Genomic DNA, 27,924 nt, shown 5'->3' on the forward strand with positions numbered 1-27,924 from the left:
GCAGGCGGCATCTGATTTTTCCTAGGTGGGACTCATCACAGGGACATCTCCCAAGAGTCTCAGTCTCCCCCTAGGCTGCAAGTGACTAGTCACTCAAGAGCCCAACACACCACAGCCCCGAGTCACATTCCTGAGGGTGCCAGCTCTGAGCTCTGTAGAGCCACGTGAAGGGAAGCTGGCTTAGATGCATCAAATCCCAGATTTCAGGGTGAATAAAAGGATTCTTACCCCAGTGGCTACTGGAGTCTTAAGCCCAGAGCCTCTAGGTGGCCCTACTGGCTTGAACTGAGAGGCTCATGCAGGAAAATGACAACACCTACCACACTCACACAGGCAACCCCAAAAGGTCCAGCTTCTAGGGGCATGATCCCTGAGCACCTCTCTCCAGCCTGCCTTCTCACCTGATTCCAGAGTGGCTGATACAGAGGAGGGAATATCAAAAGCTTAGAGCAAAAGGTAGGAATATGTGCCTCCTCCAGCCAAGTGACCTGTCTGCTCTTTGCTCAGGGCACATCTGGACCCTGACTCAGCAACAGTGACTTGTTGGTCCCTTCTGGTCCTGCTCTCTCCAACTCTGTGCTAAGTTCCTGACACTAACAGTACTTGCTGCCCACGCAGAGGACCAGGATTTGATTCCCAGCACCCACACGCGGCTCACACTATATGTAACTCTGCTTCCAGAGGATCTGACACCCTCTTCTGGCCCCAGAGGTCACTGCATATGCAAAGGGCACATATATGCATGCAGACAAAACAAGCACATCATACACATTAAGCATAAATTTGAGAGAAAGAAAGAAAGAGAGAGAGAGAGAGAGAGAGAGAGAGAGAGAGAGAGAGAGAGAGAGAGAGGAGGGAAAGCAAAGGAATCATGCTAGGAAGAGACATCCTGATACCACCCACCCCTGCTCCTGAGGTGCCCACCTGGCCTCTGGTCACTGGTGCTCACGGGGTAGCCGGTCTGGCTCAGGTGGCATGGGTAGCAGTTCCTCCACAGATAGCGGTAGTGAGTGCTGGTGACACCCACCAGGCTGCCCAGAAGCCCGAGGCACCAGAATATTGCCAGCCCACCCCAGCCCCGGGACACCTCCATGCTGGGTCTGTGAAGCAGTGGGCAGTCTGAGCTCAGGGATCTTGTTCAGAGCTCCAGCTCCAGGCTCCAGTGCACATCCAGCTCAGACACAGACAGTCGGACACACTCCAACTCTGAGGCACTAAGGCTGTGTGCCGGCAGGCAGCAGCTCTGGATCTGGCATGCCCCGCCCCTTTTGCCTTTATGGTCTCAGCTTTCCCTCCTCCCCTTGCAGGTAAAGGCCAAATCCTCAAGACTCCAGAGGAAGCCACCCCCACCACGGCCCCCCTCCCAGCCCCGCCCCACCCCCCAGGGGGCCATGCTGGTCCCGCTGCCCCGTCAGCCCGCCCTGTGAATTCCTACTGGCGCACTAACAATCAAATCATGATCCACACAAAACCGCAGGCACATACATCCACAGACACATGTGTATGCACAACCCTCCCCCCCTGCACTCATAGAAATGCATACAGAAGACATATATGAATGTGCAACTTCAGACAGAGATGCACACACAAACGTGCGTGGACACACAGTCACGGTGTCCTGGCCAACACAGAAGAGAAACCAAAGTAGAGAATGAAGCCATCCTGGCAAGGCTGGGAGGCCCTGCTGAGGAGGCTTGGTGGGGAGAGAGAGGAGGCGGGGCAGTGTGAGGCCACAGTACAAAGCCGGAATCCTAGGCATGGAGATGCTACCACAATCCCCCTCACTTCTAAACCCAGCGTTCCAGTCTCTTCTCCTCTCCACTGGGCTCCATGAGGAGAGCCTTGAAAGAGTCCCCGCTTCCCTTAGCACCAAGAGAAAGCTAGAGAGCAGTATAGACAGGCTAGGAGCTGGGGGACAACCCTTTGCACAGGTGTGGGTCCGCAGAAGATGCCTCCTCTAATCCAAGAAGCCACAGGCTCAGACCCTTAACCAGGGGCCCTGTAGCTCACCTTGCATGAGAGCCAGTCTGGGATTCCTTTTCTGATACACCCTCTCAATCATGGACTCCCTCGCTGTTCCCAGACCATGCATAAAGAGATGTTGCTCAGCAAGCTGGAACTTGGATAAGATAGGGTGCTTGGTCACCATGTAATCCCTGTTAGGAAGGTTCTCCAGCTCTAAAGTCCCTGAACCAGGGTGGAAGAACAGGACACCTGTCCATGCATGCTCCTAAGCCCTTCCAGGAAGTTCCTGTGGCAGCCCACAGAAGAGGCAGCAGTGATATCTTAAGCATAATTTGCTCTGGTGGAAGCTACCAGTGTCTCCCTGTGAACACTACAGACAGTGAGCACAAGGCTATAGCCATAGGTGCCAAGAAGAAAGAGGGTTCATGCTCCCTGGATCACCAGACTATGGGTTAGAAAGGTGCATGACCCATCCTCTGACCCACTGACTACATAAAGCAGAGAGAAGATCCTGCCGGCCAGCAATCTGGAGTCTCTGGGAGAGGCAGTCTTGCAAGCTCACAATATCCCACCTGCCCTGTCCTGTCTGGAATCTGGGACCCAGCCTACCATATCACCAACCTGCTGGGGCATGACAGCATAGACATGCCTGTCTGGGATCTGCTGGTCTGTGGGTAAGCCCCCCTCTCCTGCCTTCCCTGAGTGGCACACCTCAGAGACTCTAAACCCTCACCTTGGGGTGCTTCCAGAAACCTCTTCAGTAAGCATGCTGTGGGTGGGGCTTGGACGGCAGGCAATTGTCATAGAATAGCAATGCTTGCTACTGTTCAACATGTACCCCCTTTGCCAGTAGAGACGTGAGGGTGCCAACCTGTATTCTGGATCCCACTGGCTTCTGGAAGGTAGGGCTCTAGCTGAACCAGAGCAGCCCAGGATTGGGGGATGGGGTACCCATCTCACTTAGAGAAGTCAAGTCACTTCACCAGTGATCGATGAGCCAGGGCTTCCTCTGCTGACACCCTTTGGGCAGAAGGCTAGGTCAAATGGCAGGCAAGGTGACACTAATCCCTGCTTAGGCAAAACACACTCTGACATCTCCCAAACTCAAGGCCCTAGAAGTAGGCCACCACTTACCTGATGCATTTTTGTTTGGTTGGTTTTTTTTTTAACATGCACACATGTGTGTGTGCGCGTGCCTCCCCCCACTGGGCAGGTGGTGCTGGGAGGTATAAAAAAGCAAACACAGCAACCCAGCAAGGGGTTGTTGTGTAGCAGTTTCCTTAAGATTGAAACATTCTATCCTGCAGGGAAGCTCCTAAGGATAGAAAGAAACAACTCAAAAAAGCTTTAGGAAGTCCCTGAAACTGACTAGATTCACTAGGCCCCTCCCTCCAAAGGGTAAACAAGTTACTCTCAGACAAGCTGCCTGCAAGGGTAGCTTAGGCCAACTAGAAAGGTACTTGCAAAGCACATTCTCCAACCTGTTGAGCTGCCTGCAGGCTGTGCAGTGTGCTCCATGTTCCCAGCTTTTGTGAATAGTCACTCATGCTGGGGTGGGCTTTTGTGATACAGCTATCTTTGAGTCATTTTCTGCTCCTGTAAGTAATACCTCACCCATATTCCTGTAAGTAGCCCCACTAAAACTTATTGGTTTACCAAGTTGGACCTTGATGGCAACTGCACTTTCTTCTGTTGTGAGCTCCCCTATCTGGGGTGAGTAGACACTATGCAGGCTGCATCTCCTCAGGAAGTCTGACACACAGCAGCAGCCTTCCTCCACAGCCTCTGCTTCAGCTCCTGCCTCCAGATTTCTGCCCTGAGATCCTACTCAGACTTCCTTCCACCATCGAATACATTCTGAGAGTTGTAAGCTGGAGCAAACCCTTTCCTCCACAGCTTGCTTTGGTCACGGTGTTCACAGTAGTTTGAAAGAGATGTCCCCTGTGCATTTGAATACATGGTCCCAGTTGGTGGCCGTTTGGAAAGGACTGGGAAGTATGGCCTTGCTGGAAACTGTATCACTGTGGTTAAGATTAGGAGTTTTAAAACTTTGCCACTTTAAATTAGTTTCAAGTTCTTGGCTTCCTGTTGTAGATCTAGCTGCCTTTACAACACCATGCCTAGTAGTCTTTCCCATGCCCTGACCCAGCCATGACCTACATTTCCTCCTCTATAATATGGAGTGACCATGGCAGCACCTCCCTCCTGTGGATAAAGTGTAGAGGTCAGGCTTGGACCCTTTAATAATGCCAAATCCTAAGGCTAAACATTAAGCCATGACAGTGTCCAGAGCTGGTCCCTGAAGGACCTGTCCTTCCCCATCAGACCTAAAGATGCCATGGGATCTGGCCAGACTGGCCTGAAATGACTCCAGCCCTGGCCCTATCCATCAGTAGCCTCACGCTTGCTGACCACCAGTGGCCTCTCATCCACACCCCTTCAGCTACTGACTCTAGCTGCTACTCTAGCCCAAATGGGGCCATTCATTCCCATGTCCTGCATCTGTATAGCCTGGCCCAAGTCACAGCCCAGGGACTTGCAAAGCCACCCTACTGTCCCCACCATCTCTCTCGGTGTCATTAAACATATCCAGACATAGGACTTTGGGGTCTGGATGCTGTTTGGGAAATGCCTTCCCAATGCAAACCCGCTGTGGCTCTGCCTGTGGAATGTCTGTGTCAGCAACAGGGGCCACTCCCACCTCCAGCCAGCCCAGCTCCCTCCTCAAGCCAGCAACCACCAGTCTTCTCTCAGTCTTGATTCCCCCCAGACACCACCATGACTCCCCAAACACCACTATTTCCTTCAGAGCTAGGAGACCTCTGACTCTAGGCAATGGGGCAGAACTGGCATTTCCCAGGGCCACCAATACATAAGAAAGTAGACCCTGATGTGGGTCTGTCTCCCAGCAACATCCCTGGATACCCTGGCCACTCATCTTCCCCTGCAGCTTTTTACCCTGGTCCAACTCAGATATCAAATACCTAAGTGCATGTTACTGAATCCCAAAGAGATGAACAGTACCCAGCCCCTGTTCCCAGGCTGAGCACAGAGTGGTACTGGGTGAGGTATAGCCTCACAGAAGCACAATAGCTGAGGACATAGAAATCTATTTAACACCTCCTCCATGATTCTAAGAACTCAGAGTTGACTCCAAGTGACCAGCCTACCCTCTACTACACCCGTCCATGTTCCCACCTGGCAACATCCCACAGGACCAGCTCTGGATGGAACTACTTGTGCAGACCTGGTGAAAGACCAAGCAGTGACTGAGTCTACAGCAGTCAGGGAAGGGTATAAAATACAAGAAGCAGCAGAGATCTTTAGAGACAGTCCTAATGAGATCTAAATCTGATGTCCTAAGCTACCCAATGGTGGGTGAGGTACTTGGTTGGGTAGGCATGATCTTTGTGTGCCTACTGTGCTGGACCAGTCCAGGCATGCTCCCAAGTGGACCTTAAAAGAGCTGAAGGAAAGATCTTCCAGACCCAGCAAAGGTGCAGACAGCCCATGCAGACAGAGCAGAGTGGACTACTAGCCAGCCAGGGACAGTTCCATCCTAACTGCATCTCTCGCTGCAGGGAGAAGGGCCAGGAAGAGGCTTGGGACAGTTACCTTTAATTATCAGTTTGACTCAACCCAGAATTATCTGAGAAGAGTCTTCATGAAGGACCGTCAGAGATGACTGGCCTATGGGCGTGTCTGAGAAGGGCTGTCTTAATTGAATTAATCCCAGTCTGGTATGGGAGGCGCCATTTCCTATACAGTGTTGCCTGAATGGCATGAGTGGGAAAACTGAGTTGAACATGTTTGTAAGCATTATTTCTCTCTACTTTTGATTGTGGGGATGCTGGAACCAGATACCTTGTAACCCCTGTTACTAGGGCTTCCCTCAGCCATGGCCAGCCTGCAACCTGGAATTGTTTCTAAAACAAACCTTCTCACTCCCATCTGCTTTTTATTGAGATATTTTATCAAAACAGCAGAAATGAAACCAGAACAGAGCTGGAACCTGCATGGGACCAAGGACCTGAGCCTGTCTAAGCCGAAGAACCCCCTCTTACCCCGGAACTCCCTCCTAGACCGGACATGCACCTGCTGGCTGTTTCTGACCCTTCACCTCCAGGGGAGGTGAGTGTGCAGGCTGCAGCCAAATATAGCTCAACCCACTTCCCTACAGAGCCCAGACTCCGCGACATTCCTCCCAAGCCCTCTCCTACTGTGCTGTGTGGAGGTCATTTCTGGAGCAAAGTGTGCCAAGGCCCTCGCCCAGCCTCAGAGCACACAGGGTCTGGCTGAGCCTCCTGGAATCATTCTGAGTGAGTTTTCTGGTAAATCCATTACCAGTCCCTGTTCCTCACCCAAGCCAAGGAAGAAAAATGAATCCAGCTGCCTTTCCTGCCTGCAGCCATTCCTGGCAGGACCAGGTGGAAACAAGGGGGTGGGGGGGCTCCTCATGCAGATGAAGGGCCTCCTGGGAGAGCAGTCCTGACCCATAGCCTCTTCTAGAGGCCATGCATCCCGAGGAACACCAGACCCACATGAAGCACCTGAGACCCCCAAAGCCAGAATAATGCCAGGAGGCACTACAAACACCAGACAAGAGCCAGCCACACAGGGACCTCAGATCAAGCATATCCAATGTGTGCAATCATACTCTCAGTGGCTGCCTGTTGTTGGGTCTCTCTCCCTGAGGTTGTGTGAGACCCAGAACATCCTGACATGTATTCTACCAAAGACACATTCCCACCTTAGGGGAGGTTAGTCATCTTCCTGGGCCCCAGAGAGAGCAGTAACCACAAGACAGATCTGTGACACCTGAGTCTCGAATTACACTCAGAGAGGGAGACAAAGTGGCTCAATTGACTTAGGGAAGCTTCCTGGGGGAAGGGAGGCCCAATGTGGCCTTTGAAGAAGACATTTTCGGGACTATAAAACCAGCCTGTCTGAGAATATGAGTAGGCAGCTGGAGGTTGACAGGCAATGAGGAAGAAGGGCCCTGGATACCAGGCAGCCAAGGCGGGAGACCTAGACTATGACTGGATCCCAGGGTAGAAGGAACCAGGAGTCAGTGGCTGGGACCATGCCTTCCTGTCATGGTCATGGCCCAGCAGACACCCTGGATCATTCCTCCCTCCACCTGCCGGATGCTAGGGCAAATGTTGGCAATCAGCTCCTGCTGAGTACCTGCAGGAGGTCCCAAATGCTACCTCACAATTCCCACAGGAATCTACTTGGCCACTAATTCTTGTTCTGCCCAAGGCCACTGGCCTACATGCTACCTAGACTCTAAGGAACAGTCTGCATCCGTGTAAGACTCACAGCAGTGATCTCCAACTCAACAGGGTTTCCACTACTCAAATCCCTACACAGCCAAAGCCAAGGTGGTGCACGGGTCTCCCCGTAGCAGCTGATCACAGACCTCCCCTCAAACCGGCTCTGTCCAGAATTGGGCAGATGGACTTAAGGGTCGATGGACTTAAGAACCCAACTACATAGCAGGGTCTGAAGTTAGGGTAGCGAAATGGGGTGGGAGGGGCTTAAGACTCCCAGGATGCCTTAGGTAAGAGACAGTGGGGCAGGGAAAGTATCCCATGAGGCCCTGGGTGGCAGGTGCAGCCTTCGTTCAAACCAATGTACTGAGAGAAACAGTAGCTCGAAGGCACGGCTGCACAGGGACAAGGTAGGAAGCCAGGGACATGGGACAAGCAGAGGTTGGTCCAGAATGAAATAGAGGCAGGAGACAAAGTGGAGAAGAGGTGCTGCTCCGGCTAAGTAGAGGTTCCCCTTGCCCTCGCTCCTGCCCATGCCCCCACTCTTGCACAGCCCCCGCCCCCTCCCCTGCTCCTACCCCACCCCCACTACACCGTCCTCCTCCGCCTCCGCCCTAGCCCTCACTCCTGTACAGCCCCCACCATCGCCCTTGACCCACCCCTACTGCACCGCCTACATCCCCGCCCCCATCCCCGCCCCCATCCCCGCCCCAACTGGCCATGAGGTGCAAGTCCTGTAACCAGGCCTATAAGCTCTACCGTCTGCTAGCCAGGAGGGCCAGCCTGTCAGCTTCACCTCCAGGAGGCATAACAGGGAATGAGTTGTTCTAGGTCACACAAGTCATAACTGCTCTTTAAGGTGGTTTTAGTATTCCTGTTATCCACTAAATGCTCTTGAGGAGGAGACTTAGACCACTCGGGAGTAAAGCCGCTTGGGTACTAGGAAGACAGAAGAGAAGGGATGCCTGCAACGTCCTTTCTCCAGCCCAGAAGACTCCTCATCTCCCATGTAGAAGCTTCCAGAACCGGGGAAAGATCTTCCCTATGTCATCTGATGGTCGTTTTCTCAACTCAAGGACTTACTGTCCTGTGGGATACTGGCCAGGATTCCTACAACACTTTGAGGCCCTCCATTCTACTGTCTGCTTCCTTTCCTTAGCTTGGTTTGAGAACGCAGCCTCTTGTAATGTGTGTGTGTGTGTGTGTGTGTTTAGAGACAGTCTCTATAGCCCCAAGCTGGCCTCAAAAGTAAAGGGAAGTGACCTTGAACTTCTGATACTCCTCCTGCATTCCCTCCCGAGTCTGAGATTGTAGGTACAAACAACCATGAAATCTGTGCGGTCCTGGGGATTGAACCCAAGGCTCTGTATGTTAGGCAAGTGCTTTTAGGCCCAGCCCTGGGACTGGGGGACCCTGAGTCATGCTGTCCTTGGGGGCTCAAACTTTCATGACCCTTATGTCTAGCTCTTTTCTGTAGGTCTGCCTGAACTAACAAGGACTTATGCCAGGAAGGGGTTGGTGTTTACCAGAGGCCAGCTCCCTGTGCTGGTATCCTCCAGAGATGCCCCAGGGCCTTTGGCTTTGGGGAGGTGGGACAGGCCTCTCAATTGCCATTGGGCTGGCAATGTACTGACCTTAAAGGCTATTATTTTCTTGCCTTGGCTTCAATCAGGGGTTTACCTGCCAGTTTGCTCACTAGAGGAATGGGCGTGAGCCAGCAAAGGGAAATGAGAGCTTTCAACTCTCAGCACCTCTGATGGAGGAAGGCCCTGGCCAGGGGCGTCTCTGGAAAACCTGCCGCTGGCCTGGAAGGATCGCATTTGTAATTGGGTTTCCTTGCCATATCCAGAGGACACTGGACTGGGAAAGCCCTAGCTCTGTCACTGGCAGAAAGAAGGGCGTGACTCTGTGGCTGGAAGGCCAGGTTCATGCCTGACTCTAGAGCTCACAGGTATGTGGCCACATCCCCTAGCCTCGAGTTCTGTCTGTGCGTGTGTGTGTGTGTGTGTGTGTGTGTGTGTGTGTGTATGTGTGTGTGGCCACTCTCGCCGCTATAACTGAGTTCCTCTGATGCACGAGCAACAGTAGGAACTGACTAATAACAGTATTAGATGTTAAGCCAAGACAGAGGCCGGCAGAACTGGCATCTGGTGAGGCCTGTTCTTCATTGACCGCACTCGGGTCTTCCTTAGCGGGTGGATGGTGCTACGGGCTTTAACCTCTCTTCACGCTACCACACTGCAGATTACATGGAGCATCCGAGTCCACAGAGGACATTGGTAGACACAAACGCCAGCTATGTGCCAAGTACTGCTGACCAGAAAGACAGGGAAGGAACACGCCTCTCTCGTGTTCCCAAAGGCCTTGGGAGACTGGAGGGATTCCAGTGGGAGCAGGGGCCATGCAAGTGTCCGAGAACAGGACCCCAAGGTCACCAGCCAGCTCTGGGGTCACCATCCCTGCTTGGGACTCAGCAGCCACTGTGGATTCTCTCTGTCCTTTAGCTCTGCTCTTTAATGGTGTGTGAAGCTTGGGAGGCCTTTCCCACACGCCGGCCTCCTCGAAAAGGAGCCTCCTCGAAAAGGAGCCTCCTTGAAGATGATCTCATGATGCTAGCAGTGACCCAGCACTGTGAGTAACAAGAGCATAGTAGGGTGCTTCAGTCACTGTTCTTCCTGTCTGCTAAGGCCAGGCTATTCCAAAGAGTACAAAATCCACAGGTACTTAAAGACTTGGGGACACTCTACAGGAACCATATTGGCATCTGGTGAGGCTTCCTGGGGTCCAGATACTGCACAGCAAGAGAGTCAGTGAAGGCTCTACTTCAAAAGAGGTACAGATGCACGGCCATCGCAGGGAGCAGGCACAAGAATCAGGGACTAAAGGAGCACCACTGATCCTCCCTTATGGACCAGCACAGCTGGCCTGGTTCTGCTGCTGTCAACTTTCTTAATCAGAGCTCCAATTCACATCCCACGTTCTTTCCTCTCCCTAGGGATAGAGAGGACCTGGCTGAGCTCTCAGGCGACAATCCTGCATCAGTGGGTGTGACAGACTTGGGACTGGAGCCACTGTGACAGCTGAGAGCGGGTGAGACAAGGTTCTTGGGAACCCTGATTTGGGGGAGCCTCCTTGGGGACAATGACATAGTGTCCATGAAGAGCTGGAGCCCACGAGCTTCTCACGAACATTCCAAGACGATCTCAGCTCTACTCTTAAACTCCTACAGCTAGGGGGAAGGCAGGAGCCTGAGCCTCCCCTCTCGGGACATCACTTACAGAGTCCCACCCTGCATGAGAAGGCAGGCCTGGAGACCTGAAGCAGGAAGGGCTGCCAAGCCTCACCCCTTCCCCCTGCCCCCATGAGATGCTCTGGCTACCATCCTGACAGCACTGAGTAAGACAGAATAATTCACCCTGTTACAACATCACCAGAGCCTTCGGGCCACTCACTCCGTGTAGTGTAAGGACTGGACCCATCTTACAGATAGGAATGTTTTAGAAATGAACTCCAAGCCAGAGGGCAGCAGAGGCAGGAAGCAAGGTAAGGTAAACTATAGCCTTGAAGCTTGTCTGAACTTGCCAAGAGCCTGAGGAAAGACCTGTCCCATTAGAACACAGGCTAGCCCACAGGACACAGGCTAGCCCTCCACAGGCAGTGCTGGCAAGCAAGCAGAACCTCTCCACTCATGATCTGCCTCTAAAACTAGCCTGGCAGTTGGCAAGTATGATGCTGGTCTTAGCCTCTGAGCATTTCCTGAATCCTCTAACGACTTAAGAGCCGAGTGTCTTATTTGTCACACTTTACTGACAGAGGCCCAGGTTCAGACACACACCTCTGTGAGAGGTTAAGGAGGCGCTCAACCCTCACTGGCACCAACGGCGAGCCCCGGAGTGGCTTTGCCAATGCAGGGCAGAGACAACTGAGCATACAGAAAGTAGCCTTGTTGGGTCTGGGAAGATGATGGCTCAGACGTGTTTGCCCCATCAGCAGGGAGGCCAGGCAGGGCCTCCACGTGCAGTCCCAGGTCTGGAGAGATGAGGAGATTCCTGGGGCTCACTGGCTGCTGGCCTAGTTGGTGAATTCCAGACCAATGAGAAACACTGTCAAAAAAGGAGCTGGACAAGCATCTAGAACAGCACCGCAGGTTGCACACACACGCACACACAGATACAGACACGCACACACACACAGCAATCGAACAAAATAAGTATTGAAAAGCCTCATAAGTCTGCCACACACAGGCCTGGGCCCACCTGTTCAGAAGGACTAGTCCAGGGCAGAGACGAGATCCCACCCAGCAATGCAGAGACAGTGGCTAGTGTTACTATAGTCACCCAGTCCAGCCGAGTGGATCTGGCCCCGGCTCCAGCAGAGCCTCCCAGAACATGACATATACCAGCCTGGACCAGCTCTCAGGGCTGGGGCCAAGACACCTCCGGCCAGGCTTCATTGCCAGTTCTGTGTCATGGTGACAATTCATCACTCTCGGTGGTTTCTGGGCTCACCCTGCCGTCAACTCTGCACACACCTCCCTGCATGAGCAAGCAAGGCAGTCCTCTCCTCCTGGGACATCCTCATTTCCTACAGACCATGCTCACAGGCGCAGGCAGCCTGCGCCCTGCGAGCTGTACTGCCTCACATTTGCCAGAGGAGGCTGGGCTGGCAGGGGACACAGAGAGAGCTCAGCAGGCTCCTGGCTCTCAGCAGCCCCTTGGCCATGAGGTGACTTAGACCTCCAATCATCTCAAACTCGCAAAGCCGGAGGATGAACCAGGATGGGGGGTAGGGGCGGAGAAGAGGCAGGAGAAGAGAGAAGGCAGATGCCGGTGGAATGCTTCTGCCTAAGACTTGATTCTCTGGCCATGCCCCTGCCTCTATCTACCTCTGCCAAATTGCAAAGACCTGGTCTACCCTTAGAGACCCCAAACAGAGACTCCAATGCCTCATGCAGTAACATAGAAGCAGACCTAGAGCCACAGGCCTGCAATTCCAGCTTCTCTGGAGGCTGCGGCAGGAAGATCCCAAGGGCTGCCTGGGACAGAGCTAGGTCAAGAGGAGTCTGGGAAATTCAGTCAGACCCTGTCTCAAAGGCAGCTGTGGGTAAGAGACAGTGGTAGAGCGCTTACCTAGCACAGGCAAGCTCAGCCCTCGTGGATGGATGGACAGCTTAGGCCTTAGGTCATTGTCCTTTCCTGGCTTCTGCCTGCCTCATGCCTGGGGGCGTGCAAACGGAAGCCAGTCTGATTAGCTTGCTGGCACTGTGCTCAGCTCCCAAATGTCCATGTCCCACTTGGAATGGGCATCAACACAGCACACCAGGTCCAGAGCACACACTAGGGCTTCTGGAAGGAAGATATGGGACACGCCCTCTAACGCACACCCAAGGGCATCCCTCTCCCAGACAGGGTGGATATAAATGGGCTGGGAGGGTAGCCAGCCTTTCTCTGGGGCCCCGTGGGTCTTTAGGGAACACCCTTTCCCATGCCTTAACAATACCTGTCTAGAACCCCACTGTACAGAGCTCTCAATCCACTCCTCTGGGCTGTAGGAAATATGGGGTCAGCAGAGCCAGGTTCTGGCCCATTGCATCATCCCAAAGCAACTGACTAGAGTCGGAAGTGCTAGACAGAGAGGCCCTGGGAGGCAAGAAGTGCACGCCTACCCCAAGCATTATGGCATCCTGATGCTGGGTGCTTTCACCTACAATCTGATGTCTACGTGAGGGGCTTCTGAGATTATTTCATGGCTATGGTGAACCTTCCCCACAGGCTCTGAAGAGACCCTAGGCATGGCACCTCACTGCCTGGCCCCAGAGGCAACAGGTACTCTGGGTACCTGCCCTTGGGTAATTGCTGCCAGACAGGCACAGACATCAGCAGGAGTGATTGCTGGATCCAGCCAGCAGACCAGAGGAATGCTGGGAATCTGTGTTGCCCAGAAGAGCTCTTGGCATGGCTTTCCGTTTGCCGCTGAAGAATGGGGATTTCCAGATTCCCGAAGTTCAGATACAGTGAGGCTCTGGGAATAGTAGACAGCCCCCTACCCTCAGACCAACTCCTACTCAGGAAGCCATGGGGTTGGGGAGCCTGATTCCACCTTGGGTGAGGAAGAAGCAGCCAAGCCAAAGGGCAGGTGACACTCAAGCAGGAAATAACCAACACTTGGTTAGATGAACTGGCTCACAGGAAGCAGCCTAGGGCCAGGCCTGTATCAAATCTTTCAGTTTGTTCCTTAAACAAGCTCAGCCATCACTCCCTCCTTTCAGAGGGAGATACCCCAGGCTTACGGTGATGAGGGAGGCTATCTGGGCTCTGTGATATGGGGACCAGTCAGTCTCCTTAGGATATCTATAGGACACAGTGAGAAACTCTAGCCTACAAAGGTCTTGAACACTCACAATGCATAGCTTTGTCACAGATACAAGAAAAGTGTTGTGTACAAGCTGCTCCCCAGAGCTGACTTACTAAGCCAGTTCAAATCATGAGCCATCTTTAATGCTTGGTCAACCCGAGACCCAGACCTCCGCTGGCAAGACAACCTGAAAGCAAAGGGATGGACTCTGAGGGCGTCCACAGGGACTAGCTGCACAGGCACGGAAACACAGACACAATAATCATTAAACACTTATCTGCCCTACTTCCCTTTAGGCTAGACACGTGGAGGGACCGGCCTCCAGCTGCCCCACAGCTGGGGCATGACCCTAGTGTTACAGCAACATTCCCCACCTCCAACCTCCTGCTGGTTACAGGAACAAGTTAGAGAAGAGAACACGGATATCCATTCTTCTAGAATGTCTCATGCAGAGCAGACACCCCCGCCTCAATGTCTCTCCAGACCCCAAGTCCAGCAGGCCAGGCCCCAACTTGTAGGCAGATGGTTTGCAGATGGGCAGCTGAATAGCTGGAGATGGTGTGACACTTAACTGAGGACATTCTAAGATACCGACAGTGACCATCTGATAGAGACAGCAAAGACAGCCTGTTGACCCAGGCCCAGAACCCTGGCCACTGACAGCCCCAAACACGCCACGGGACTCAGCTGTTCAAACCAGCCCTGGGTTCAGATGTAAGGGCTGCCAGAGAATGCAGAAAAGGGGAGGAGGGACTGAGGGGCTGGGGACAGCAGGGCCTCCTCAGTTCCCCCACTCCTCAGTTCCCTGAGTCTCTTCAGGATCTACTTCTGTCTGGTCTTGATTTTGCTGACGGCCTGCCAGCAATGCTGGGGCGGAGTCACAGGGGGCCAGTTCAGAGCTGGCAAGCTGCTTCCAGCCCCAGGCCTCTGACAGTCTTTGACAGGCGAGGTTCCTATCAGTGTCACAGGGATGTGGGCCCTTCCCCCACAGGGTCTTAGCTCCTAGTCCTAGCTTGAGCTTGCCCTGGTTCCCACCACCCACTCTGTCTCTGCCCCTCCCCAGGGCAGAGTAACAGACAGGTCCTACCTTGGCAGGTTTTGCCATCACCCTGCAGCTGGTAACCAGGTGGGCAGCGACAGTAAAAGCCACCCACGGTGTTGCAACACGGGCCCTCACATCCCCCGTTGGCATTGGCGCATTCATCCACATCTGTGGGGAGAGACGCAGATAAGCATTTGGCCACCGAAACACGGTGTCCCCAAGGGATGGTAGGGGCATCAGCTAATGAGGCAGGCCCCGTAGAGGGAAGTGAACAGACCCAGAGCCATACCGCCATCCCCCGTGCCTCCACCCAAGCACCCAGGGAGGTGGCTCTCCAAGCATCCAGTGCAACAGGTCCTCAGGACAGTATCTGAGCAGCTCATCGAAGGGGATTTGACCTTTAAGAGCAGCTACAACCAGTGATGTTGGTCCCAGAACATCCTGTAGGCTCCGGGAAGGCCACCTGTACAGCATTAGGTTTTCCAAAGAAACCAGCCTCCCTTTGCTCCAAACTTAGGGGACCCTACACGATCCCCCCTCACAGGTCCTCGACAATGGACTCAATACTCTGGTCACACCATGACAGTTCTAGTCTCCTTTTACGCTTTTATGACCAGGTGGAACTGTGTCAAGTTAGGGAAGGCTGTGAGCATACAGCTAAGCTACCGGACCCTGAATCCTGGGGCCTGAGCCCACAGCTCCTTTTCCTCTGATGAGCTCATATGGGTACAGAGCACAGATGACCACTCTGAGTAGGCATACGGCTAGCTGAGATGGAAGATTCCTACCTGGACTCAGACTTATACAAGAGAAACAGTGCTTCAACCACCACCCAATCTGGCCAGCCTGGTACTGCAGGGGCCTTATGAATGTATAGGCTCATCATGTGTTGAGTCAGAATTTATGCCTCTGCCCACCCACCTGGTCATATCGCCTCATCTGAGTCCAGGGAGGCTGACTCTCCAGTGTCCCCAAACACAGCCAACTTCAAGGCAGACTCAGAGCAAGGGGAATCCCAACATGTCACAGGTACACATAGATAAGCCTTTATTCTACCTGACATGCTGTTGCCAGGAGGGAAGCCAAACGCTTACCAGCTACACACGGGAAGTTGGCAGAACCAGGTACGGGTACTCTCCGGTCTGAGATGGCCCAAAGCTTACTCAGTGGTCCCAGTATCTCTCAAATCTCATCAGAAGGGTTCCTAGAAGAACCTCCCACAGCTAAGCTAAGGGCCTCAGAGATACCAGCTGTCGCATAAGGACCGCGGTGGCCAAAGGACACTGGCCAGCTGCCTCCGGATTCCTGGAACTCAGCCAAAAGTCTAGCCCTGTGAAGCCAACGGTGGGAATTTCCTAGGAATTCCTGGGGAGTTACAGAGTCTCAGCAGAGGTCACAGCTGGGGCGTCTAGGGCCCCCTGTCTGCTGGCCTGAGGAGACAGAACAACAGCCAGGCTGGAGGGCCAGGGAATGAGGCACAACACAGCTTAGGCCTGCCCTGTTATTCAGACCACTGTGTGGGAAACTGGAAGGGAAGCTGTGGGGAAGGGGGAGGAGACTTGAGGATCAGGGTCACAGACAAAGAAGGTTCTCTCATAGTACTGTATGGATCCAGGTTAGGAAACCTCACAAAACCATATATTAGCCAAGTGGGCACCAGAGTAAAAATGCCCAGTATAGCTCAGAACCTTAGGGGTCCCCGTGTGTATGGGGAAAGCCCCTGACCTTGGTCACAGTGCTGGGTACCCAGGATAGACACTTGCTGCCCCATCACCATCCTGAGCACCCCTGAGTAGCTACCTCCCTTCACTCCTGGGCTAGCCTGAGCCCTACTGAGTCTCCACAACTCATATCATCCACACTGGGGGATTATCCACATCTGGATATGTAAACTTCAGAAGGTGCATTCCCCATCCATCTCAGGGTTTCTGTCTCTATCCCAGGACCACAGGGGCTGTGGGAAACAGCACATGCTATACAAATTCCACACATAAGAGCTTCAGGAGTGCCTGGCAATGTGGTTTGTCTTGAAACCCCAGAACTAGTAAAGCAGAGGGGGATGGATCTCTGTGAGTTCAAGGCCAGCCTGTGAGTTCCAGGACAGCCAGGGACACAGAGAAACACTGTCTTGAGAAACAAAAATAAAAAATAAAAACAAAACACCCAAACGACAACGACAAGAGCTTCAAGGCAGAAGCCAAAACGCTCACCCCTACTCTCCCTCTCAGCCTTTGTCACAGCCTGGAACCCTGGAGCAGGGCAGAGTGGGCAGGTTACTGGCTGAGCACCTTTCCATGCACATGGCCAGGGCTAGTTAGCCATCTGGGCAGTGATTGAGACATTTCAGAGATGGGGATGGCCAAGGAAGGTCCCCACACTACATTTGAAGTTCACAGGAAACTGCTCAGTAGAGACCACCTGTGACTCGTGTGTAAACTGCCTCAGCCCTGCATGCATTAAAGTTCTCACCTGTGAGCACTTCCTGTTTATCACCTGGGAGTGCTGGCGTGCAAAGGCAGGATTCCCAAGCTCTGGGAAGGAGCCTTCGTCAAACCTTCTCAAGTCAGCACTGGGAGGCTATGACATTCATGCATACAAGGTGGCCTGGAGCAAGAACCCTCACAGCCAAATCCACTGGAGCTGGACCAGGAGCCTAGCCCAGAGGACCACCAAGTAGCTGCCCTTGCAGTCTTGGCTGGCATCACCCTGATATTGATCTTGGGGGCTAAAGATCATCATTTCAAGACAATATGTGCAACCTCTGTGTGTCTTTTAAAAAAATCCCCTGGGCCTTGGCACTCTTGAGTCCACTCAAGGTTCATGAGGATGTTCCCCCTACCACTCATGGCTCAATAAGACACCTCCACGGCTCACTAGGACACCCCATGGCTTTCTAGGATGTCCCTGCAATGGTTCACCAGGACACCCCCAGGGAGACCTTTGCATGCTTCTTTGCAGTATCTATCCCCATGCTAATGTCTGTCCTTGGAGCAGCTACCTAAGGATTCCTAGGTTGTGAGAGAAGCCAGCCCAGGGGCTATACACTGTGCCACTCTGTTAGCATGAGACAATCACACCGCAGAAAAGAGATGGCAGGCCAGAACTGGGGACAAAAACAAGAGGCGGTTTTGTCACAGAACAAGGAATACACCAGGTGCCACTGAAGCCTGAGCTCAAAGGGGTGATTTTTTTGTTTGTTTGTTCTTTGTTTTGATTTGGAGACAGATATTTATTTTAAACTCTGATCTACCAAATTAGTGTTTCCCACCAGCTTGGGGATCAGAGGCCTTCACAGCCTTCCCAATCTTCAGTTTAGGTGCCGCCTGCGTGGGGGCCTTGGCAGCAGCCGTTGCTGTCTTCTCTGATGACTGCTTAGGCCTTTTTTTGCTTCCTGGCCAGCCCTGATAGCCTGCTCTCCCTGAGCTCTCCGAACCTCTGGTTTCTGAGTCCTCTTGGTCATTATATCAGTAAGAGACACATCAGTGACAGCTCGCTGAGATTCAACTGCACAGTAGGTTCTATGCCTTTAAATTTCTTCCAACCGTCATTTCTTGTGTCTTTTTCTGTAGAGGACAGTCTGGTATATCTGCCGAGGATTACTTTGTGAAAGGAATGCAGACTTACATTTTGCCCTGAGAAACTGGGAAACCTTCCTGTCGGTCCTGGCATAGCGCCGCCCAGTGTCCCGGGTAGATCTTGTACCCGCTGAAACTGCACTGCTGGACCTTCATGGTGATGAAGATGGTGATTTTCATAATGTAAAGGTCACCCCAATTTAAACAGAAGAGGAAATGATTTCCACACTGAGACGCCCCCACTGCTTCAGGGATTCTCATACAAAAGTGGGGCCTGGGCCCCTCTGCAGCTCGGGCCTCACTACAGAGACTCCATGAATGAGTACCAGGCTATGAAGACACCTTGGCATCTGGGTGCTCGGCCTGAAGAGGCTGGCACACCCTCAACTGCCCATCCGTCAACATGTGATGTTCACGAGTACGGTGGTGAGGTTCTCAGATTTGCTGCCAGGACCAGGATCTGGGGGTTCATCCAGACCTCACGTGAGACACGGATGTACATGTGCAGGACTGTCTCGCACAGCAGCTCCACCAAGCAGAGTCAAGGATGCAGCAGACGCCTAGCAGACTCAGTCCTGACAAACCTGGGCACAGCCCCCTAAGATGGCGAGATGCCATGGAACGTCTATAGGGGCCTTTGCAAAGCAGAAAGTGTGTTTCTGGGAAGCACAGAGCACAGACAAACAGCCAAGGCCAGTGCAGACCCTAGGGGACAGACTGCATGCTTGGTGCACTAGGCTGCCCAGAGACATTAATCATTTAGGATGGAGGTGGGGAGTGAGGGGGCCAGCAGGAGGTGTGATGTGAGGGAACTCCCCTCCCCCTGGAGTAGAAGTTCTACCCAAAACTCTAAGAACAGTACAAAAACAGACCCTGAGTCGGACATCTCTACACACCCCTCGGGCTCCAACAGCAGCCGAGTGATAGATGGACCTCTGGCAAGTCAGCTTTTGGAATCCTCCCCCAGGGATGCATGCCCCCATGCCCAGCCCTCCTTTCCTCGGTCAAGGCTAGTTTTCAACCTGTCATGCTAATCCCAAAGAGCCTTCAGCAAACAGCACATGGAGGACAGGAGGCTGCAGCTTCTCCTTCCTCACACATTTCCCAGCCCCACAAGAACAGCTGAAGAGAGTTGGTTGGGGGCAGAGGATAGAGACTGGGGTGAGCCAGGCAGTGATGGCGCACCGCTGGGCAGTGGTGGCGCACGCCTTTAATCCCAGCACTTGGGAGGCAGAGGTAGGCAGATTTCTGAGTTCGAGGCCAGCCTGGTCTACAGAGTGAGTTCCAGGACAGCCCAGGCTACACAGAGAAACCCTGTCTCAAAAAACCAAAAAAAAAAAAAAAAAAAAAAAAAGAAAAAGAAAGAAAGAGAGAAAGAAAGAAAGAAAGAAACTGGGGTGAAGGTAAGGCTGTTAGTCCCCCACACAGGAAAAGCAGTTGTGTGGAGACAGCTCCTGCCCAGAGCCACTATCTCGGAACTGTGGCTTATAAGGTTGATCCTCTCCTCCTCCCACTCAGCAATAGATGTGGATCCCAAGAGCAAAGTACTGGGGCAGGTGACATGCCACTGGTCTGTACTGGGCTCCAAGCTGGACATCACCACAAGGTTACAACCCAGGAAACTTCCTCTGCACCATAGTACTGTGGCTCAATCCACGGCACCCCACTTTACCAGTGGGGACACGGCCATAGGCAGGGTGAGACACGAATCCAAGCCTGCTCACAAAGGTGCCTATGATCGTGGCTTCATCTGCCCCTCCCCCACCCCCAGGAAGCTGCCTTCTCCAGGCTCTACACTCTAAAGAAATAACTAGTGACCAGGACCCAGAGAGGCCTATGGGAACAAGACAGCATTAAAGTACCTGGGGCTGGACTTGACACCCAGCGGGCAATGTGACCACGGCCCAGAATAGCACCCAGATGGAGTCAGGGAACCTGAAAAGGTGACCTGAGAGATTCCTGGGAAATTAGGAGCCTCAGTCTGGGAAAGTAGCTTGACGGTAGGCCGTCTGTCCCATCCATCTAGCCCTGCTCCCCAGATACCCCACAGCTACGGTGAGCCTCAAGCCTGGTAGCATTCAACATCAGTGGAGCTGCTCCCCTTCAGGCACACACAGTGGGGGGAACCCAAGCCCAAGCCCTTCCCACAGCACAGGCTTGGTCCAAGGACTGGTGTCCAGACAGCCCTGAGGACTAGCACCAAGGCCCACCTAGTGGGCATGCCAGGCTAGAGGACACAGTCCCTTTCAAAGGTACACAGGAGGGCCCGCATGCCCCCTGCTGGACTCCCAGGGCCTTGAAACTAAGGTTACCCCAACCCCACACACACACCTTGACCAAGGGATTCATAGCCTATAGGAGCGTCCTGCCCAGGCCTAGCCTGCCCTTGGCTACTCTCACTCAGGTCACTATAGATGACCTGATGCCCTCACAACCAAGCTCTTGTACACCCATTCTTGAAATCTTCAGGAGGAGCAGAAAAGGGGAGGGCTCAGCCAAAGGATGCCTCCCTCCCTTCAACACACACACACACACACACACTCACTCACACTCCCTGGCCTATGGAGAGCTTCCCAGATGAGGAGGTCTTGTTATACAGAACATGTTCTGAGACATCCAAAGGGGCTGCCCACACCCACTGAATAGGGGCGACAGCCAGGGCCTCAACTTGTGAGCCTGTGGGGATGGTTATAATACCTGATCCCATCTGCCCACCTGAAGCCTCGGGCTGCCTGTCAGGAGCCAGGATTTATGAGGCCCTGCCTGTTCATGAGGCCAATAATCCCCTCTTCCTATAGCCAGGTGTCACCCAGACAGGCCGGGGCTTCTCCCTGAGTCTTATCCAAGAGCTGATGCAAGCCAGCTGGACTAGAGTCAGCTACCCAGAGCTCTGGAGGAAAGGCGAGGGGCTGCAGGTACAAGGGGCTTCAGAAAGAACCCTATGCCTAGGAGGCCCCGAAAAGCACCTCTCCTAGGAGGGGTGAGCATCCTCTCACTCTGCTGTGCCAGACTGAGAAACAATCCCAGGGACATCCCCTCCGCCAACAACGCTCCAGGAGGCTCCGATCTGAGCAGGATGCATTAGCTGGGCCTCTTTCCTACCTCCCCAGGAATGTTCCTCCTTAGGAATGTTCCACCTCTGAGCCTGGATGGGCCCCCCCTTCCCTCGGGGCAGTGGGACAATTGGAAACCTCTGTGTAAGCTTGCTCTGCACGGCCAACATGCCCGCTCAACACTCTAGGCTGAACAAGCTCAAGGGTGTTGTTTGGGTGGGGCTGAGCACCCATGTGCCCCCCACCCCCATCCCCAGGAAGCCACCATGCCTCCCTTCCTGTGTACCCTGCCAAATGCTAAAGCAGGTGTCTGGCCTCAGGGACGGAGAAACGGATCCTTTTAGGAAGAGGGTGTGGGATCTGTGCCAGCCTCGGGGATGCAGGAAATGACAGTGACTGGGTAGTTAGCAATGCTGCTCAGCTAGTGACAAGAGAGGGCTGCTCTCAGGGGTAAGACATCAGAAGATGAGGTAGAGTCTGGGGATTTAGTCCAGCCAGATTGGAAGGGATGTGTAAATTCACACATGCCGGGCAAACATCAGCAGACAGAAGCTGAGGCAGTCTAGACCAGAAGTTGATAATGATCCACATGGGGTCAGGTGGGGGCATCAAGGTACCCTGGAATTAGAGAGGCAGTTCCCGTTGCTACCTTCACAAAGCACCAACTAGTCTCTGGATGTGGCTCAGTGGTTAAGAGCATGGACTGTTCTCGAAGAGGACCCAGGTTGGTTCTCAGCACCAACATGGTCCCATAATTCCAGTTCCAGGGAACACAACACCTTCTTCCGCCCTCCACAGACGCCAGGCACATGCATACATGTGTGTAAAACACTCATATAAATAAAATTTTAAATTCTTTTCAAAATACCCCTAACTTGGTAGCATAAACCATGATTCTGTTCTCTCTTGGCTCTAACAGCCTACACTCTTATCACTCAGCCAAGTCAGGGCCTGGGCAAGCATCATGCTTCCTCTAGAGTCTCAGGCAGGTTCTTCCCAGCTCCTGTTCCCTCCACAACATCTCAGCCTCTGCCTGCCAGGCCACACCACTTCTTGACCATGCCTAATCTCCACCCCTCCATTGAGGACCCTTGTAATGGCACACATGCCCCTTGAAGAATCCTGGCCAGTTTCTCCCTCTCAAGACTGAAATTGATTACATTTTCCAAACATCTAAAGCCAGGGCTCCAACATCAGCTAGAATACTAGGTACCAGTTCACTAGCTTGGGGACTACGGATCCATACCCCTTGGCTTGTTTGTGCTTCATCAGAGCACAGATAGGATAGGCAGCCCCCCCCCCAAACTCTGCTGGGCCTTTCCTATATACTCCTTCAAAAGCAGGAGGGACTAAGGGCCACTTCTCAGAACTATAGCCAAGGCACAGCAATGGGACATTTAATTCACCTAGGGACACTCAAAAGAGATCACCTATTACTGTATTTTGCTTCTTTGTGAGTTCTTCTTCCACCCTTCTCCAGCCCCTTTTCTACTCTTTCAACCCTCCAACACTAGATAAGAGAGAAAAAAAGGATAGAGAAGAAAGAAGAGATCCTGGAATAAAGTCAGGGTCGGAGAGGAGATACATTATTGTTACACTGCTTCCTGAAAGGAGATATATTATTGTTACATTGCATCTTGAAAGGAGATATATTGTTGTTACACTGCTTCCTGAAAGGAGATACATTATTGTTACACTGTTTCCTGGTGATGAGGAATGTCGAGTTCCTTGGGGCGGGTTTGATCTTCGCTGTCAGGATATCTAATTTCTTCTTGTTTCTTCTTTGTGTACAACTACTTAACAACCACAACCAACAACTATCAACAACCCACAGCCTCTTGGAGCTCCAGCATTTATATACCCTTTGAAAAGTCCCCAGAAATCCAAACGTCACACAATCGCAGAAATTATCTGTAGTTGCCAGAATCGCACCCCTGCTAGAGCACGAGGCAAATCATAGTCAGCTGCTGTGGACAGTCTGAAGCAGCCCCATATCCCACACCTTGGATTAAAATATAAACATATTCTTATACTATTTCTGTGTTTTTATAAACCAAAATTCCAGAATTGTCACTACAATCGCCTACCCACTTAGCCAGCCACCAAGCTACCACTTAGCTTGTCCCCCAAGCTGCATCCAGGACCTGTAGGAAGCAGCCTCCGTGGTTCCGTGGAATCAAGACCAACTGCTTGTACCCACATGAAGGTCAGTGCTGGCAGGGTCCTAGACACCCAAACACCTAAATACACCAGGCCCAAGTGCTCTTTTGAACCTTGGGCATTTCACACCAAGGATGGTTCTTCATCAGATACTGAGAAAGCTGGGCGTGGGTCCCCTAGTTGAGCTCTGGGCAGACTATGGTGACCCTCAAATCTCTGTGGTCCTTTATTACCTCATCTTAAGATACAGGAGCACAGAACAAGAAGACATAGATGGACCACTAGAGTAAATCTATACAAACCAAAATCAGGAGCCATCATAGGCCCAGGGTCCTACCTTACCCAGGCCCAAGACAGCCAGAAACAAGACTCAGATCATCATACCTGGCTTCAAGGGACTGTGGTAGGTCCTGGGAGATATCTCTTAGGAAAAGTTGGGGCCCTCACAGGGCTGACTAGAACCATCTCAACACTGGCTCTCAGGCCAGACACCTGTCTTGGCTTGTAACCCTGTCCCCCCTAGGGATACACTCAAAGCTATACAGAGTGACTCCTAGGGAAGTGTCTACTAGATGGAGTGACAGGGGGCAGGAGAAGCCTCCCTATACTTCTATCAAGGAGACAGTAGTCATTAAGTGTAGGTACAAGTGCTCAAAGGAAACCCAAGTAAAGTGTTCCCATCACCACCCGGGGAAGAGTCTGGCCCATCCACTCCAGGTCTGCAGTTAGCACACTATCCCTCAAGGACTGACCCCCAATCCTAGAACCAGATAGAGCAAAGTCTTAACCAGCTGAGGCTGCTCTCCAAGTCCGGCAGGCCCAGCCTGTCACAGGTGACCAAGACACAGAGAGATTTTGGCTGTATGTACACGCTGACAGCCTGTGCTCCTGGCTTTCCAATTCTGGCCAAGAAGAGGTTAGAGTGGCCTGTCCCGTATAACCAGAGCCTTATGTGAGGCCTATAACCTTGACTCAAAGAGTCCCCCTGAGCTCCCTGGAGGCAGGAAGTGCCACTCTGGCTTTATGAAGCACAGACAGTAACTGCTACATCCAAGACTTCACAGGATGGAACTCAGCATTCTGTCACCCCTCCCAGAGCTGAAGCACACACATGGGTGGGGGAAGGGCCTGCAAAGCAAGGCAGCCTGCACCCTACCCCACCCCCACCTATGCAGTCCCAGTCTAGCCTCCTGCCTGCCGTTCCAACAGTGAAGCCCAGGAAGGACAGCCCTTAGGTCCTGGAACAGTATTTCCAGCAAGAAACACTCAGCAAGGGCCCAAGGGGCCAGCCTTCATCCTGCTTGGGTGCTTGGGTGGGGTACCGCACACAAACGAGGGTTCTGGAGAGCAAGAGGCACCAGTCAAGCTGCAGCTGGGCTGATAGGTAAGTGCAGGGCTCCAAAAATGTTAATGTCCTGGGCTCGGCATACATACAGAGCATTACATACAATTGTTCTCCTTGTGTTTTCGTGTTAGTTACTGCAGTGCTGGCCCCTGAGATGCTTGCCTCCCATCCCTGAGGCCTATAAACATGATGCTGCACTGTCTCGGCAGGGCTGGGCTGTTAGAGCAAGTGAGGTTAAACAAGCTACCCTCCGAGTCACCTGGGGGTGTCCACTGTGACCGTGAGAGGCCCTGTGAGTGAGACAGGAGGCAGGAGATGGGGTTAGAACCAGGTGTGGTACCCTGAGTTTGAGGGCAGACAAAGGGGCTGCAAGCCAATGTATATGAGACCCTGGGAAGCTGCACAAGGCCAGGGTGTGACTTCTCCAAAGCTTCCAGGCTGGCTCTCAGATTCGGTGAGGGAATCCGTGCCGTAGAACCTCGAGGTAAAAATCTCTAAATCCCCACTTGTGCCATGCTGAACGGTAACAGAAAAGCTAATGCCATCAGTAGATGAAGATTGCCTTTAAAACGGAAGAACAAGCCAGCACTGGAGAAGCCTCTGCTCTGGGCTGGAGCCTGCCCTTGGCTCTCAGACCAGGGGAAGGAACAGTGCCCAGCAGAGCCGCTGTTGTAGCAAGCCTGGTTTCCACCATCTGCATACCTTCCAGGGTCGTTATCAATGTTTAGGAGTCTTGCCAGCCTGAGACAGCTAGAACATTCCACACTGATTCCCACCAGACCCCACCCCACTTTAACACAAACAAGTGGGAGGAGAGGCTGTCCCTGTCATTCACCCTATCCAGAGCAAGCGCTGAGATGCCTGGTGTCAGGAGAGTAAGGTAGGATAAGCAAAGAATCATGGGATGGCAAGAAGGGACTCAAAGGGAAAAACCAAGAGAGGCATATCAGGGAAGGTTTTCTGGAAGGAGAATCCTTCCAGAATAAGAGCAGTTCAGAAGAAATTAGTTCAGGCAAGCTGTCCCAAGTACAGGGTAGCAGCTCCAGGGTGATCCAATGCCTGTATCTGTGTATGGATGCATATGAGTGAATGGTTCCCACTCTAGCCAAGTGTACTGTTGGAAGACATCGCGAAGATCCCTTCTGGGTAGGAGGAGTGGTTCTTCTGTGTGACTGGGTTTCTTCCCTGAGTGCTGGTTTTGATAGGTGGGGGCCATGATCTACATTTGTTGAGATCTTCTGCTTTAGTCTTGAGGTATTGTGGGAACAACAGTTTTGTGCCTGTGTGTGTGTGTGTGTGTGTGTGTGTGTGTGTGTGTGTGTGTGTGCACAGATGCATGTGTGACCTCACTGGATAGCAACCCAGCTCTCCAGCGTCACAATACCACCTGGAGGCAGTGCCAGCCCGCTCAGCTTTCCGAATACCTCAGAGGAAACCCCACCCCTCACCATCACTCCTGCACGTGGGGGTGATAACTCATCTCATCACACAATGGTGATGCTGGAGACCCAACAGAAGAAAAGCTTCAGACCCTAACAGCATGTGTGCACAAGGCAGGGATGCCCAGTGTGTCCTAAAATAAACTTCGGAGTGCAAAGAAGCCACTTGAGAACCCTGCTCGCCCTGGGTGGCTCTGCAGGAGATGATCAGCCTCACGCCACCACCATCACCGCCGTCTGCTCAGATACAGGGACGACGCTCCTGGGACCTCAGCATGTGACCCTTCTATCTAAACACGCAGGCATCTGTGATGCCCACAGCTACAAACCAAACAGCTTGTGGAAGCATGGAGACAGGCAGAGACCAAATCAATCTAGTCCATCCTCAGAGAACACAAGCAGTAGGCAATGCCCTAAGCAGCAAGCAGAAAGGTACAAAAAGATCCTTTACACATATGTAGGGGTGGGGCACTCTCAGAGGACCGGAGTTCAGTTCCCAGCACCGACAGAGAGGAGCTCACAGCCATTTGTAACTCCAGCCCTGGGGAACGGCAATGACTGTGGTATATGCGTGGGTTGTGTGATTGTGTGCACATGTGTACACACACATACACGAGTGAATGCCACAGCATGCATGTGGAAATCAGAGGACAAGGTGTAGGGATCTGTTCTCTCCTGTTATGTGGGTCTAGGGATGAAACTCGGTTTTTTACCCTGGCGACAAGTGTGAGCTCTCTCATCTGTCGGATGGTCCTGCTTTCTTTCTTTGTCTTTCTTTTTCATTTTTTTTCCTTTGCTGGAACAGTTTGGGGTTTGCAGAAAAATTTAGGAAGTGTCCGGTCCCTTCATGTCTCCTTCCCCAGCTCTCTGTGATCCTTTTCTCATTTTTGAGAATACTGTTATTATTGTATGCTTATGGGTAGCGGGTTGCATGCATGCCTGTGCAACACATGTGTGCCTCGTGCCCACAGAGGCCAGAAGAGGATGTTAGGTACTCTGGGGCTGGAGTTACCATGTGGGTACTGAGAATTACAGCTGGCTCCTCTGGAAGAGCATCTGTGCTGTTAGCCGCTGAGCCGGCTCTCCAGTTCTCTCTATCCCTTATCAATGTCACATTGGGAGTGCATTTGAGCAGAAGGCCAGCATACCACTGTAGCCCCAAGCTCATGGTCCATATCAAGACTCACACTGGGTGCCACGCATTCCAGAGCGTTGAACAGGAAGGGGCACGGGTACTCCACTGAGTGATGCAGTGATTTTCAGTGCCCGCCACATATCCCACCTTCAACCCCTCTCTCCCTGGTCCCCAGAAATCGTCACCTTCTCACATTATAATTCTGCTTATTTCACATGCGTGTCTGTGTGCAAACACTCATGCTACAATGCTTGTGGAAGTCAGAGGACAGCTTGCGGGTCTCTCCTTCCACACGCGGCTCCCTCCCGGGGATGAAACTCAGGTCATCACCTGCCCAGGCTCTGGCTGCTTTAACTTCTCCCCCTTCCAGAATGTCAGAAGTCATTAGCACAAGTCTGCAGCCAGCTCAGTTCACTTCAGTGAACCACGCACAGTGGATGAGCCAGGGGTTTAATGATACTTTCCAACAGGAAGCAGGAGATGGAAAGAAGGCTGGGAGCCAGCACGCATACTCACACACACGCACACACACACACACCACACATACACATCACACACATACATACACCACACACACAAACCA

General features: G+C 52.6%; 1 protein-coding gene and 1 pseudogene across 1 annotated transcript in view; both read right to left on the bottom strand.

The window, feature by feature from the left end:
* Nucleotides 1–27,924, bottom strand: part of Megf6 (multiple EGF like domains 6) — a 101,053-nt gene that overhangs the window by 34,458 nt on the left and 38,671 nt on the right. Inside the window, exon 4 of the mRNA XM_028757797.1 lies at nucleotides 14,680–14,802. Coding sequence (XP_028613630.1) covers nucleotides 14,680–14,802 — 123 coding nt within the window. The remainder of the gene's footprint in view (nucleotides 1–14,679; nucleotides 14,803–27,924) is intronic.
* Nucleotides 17,889–18,365, bottom strand: LOC114612903 (annotated as a pseudogene).

The sequence above is a fragment of the Grammomys surdaster genome, unplaced genomic scaffold (assembly GCF_004785775.1).
Source record: "Grammomys surdaster isolate TR1022 unplaced genomic scaffold, NIH_TR_1.0 126185, whole genome shotgun sequence".
NCBI classification, from domain to species: domain Eukaryota; kingdom Metazoa; phylum Chordata; class Mammalia; order Rodentia; family Muridae; genus Grammomys; species Grammomys surdaster.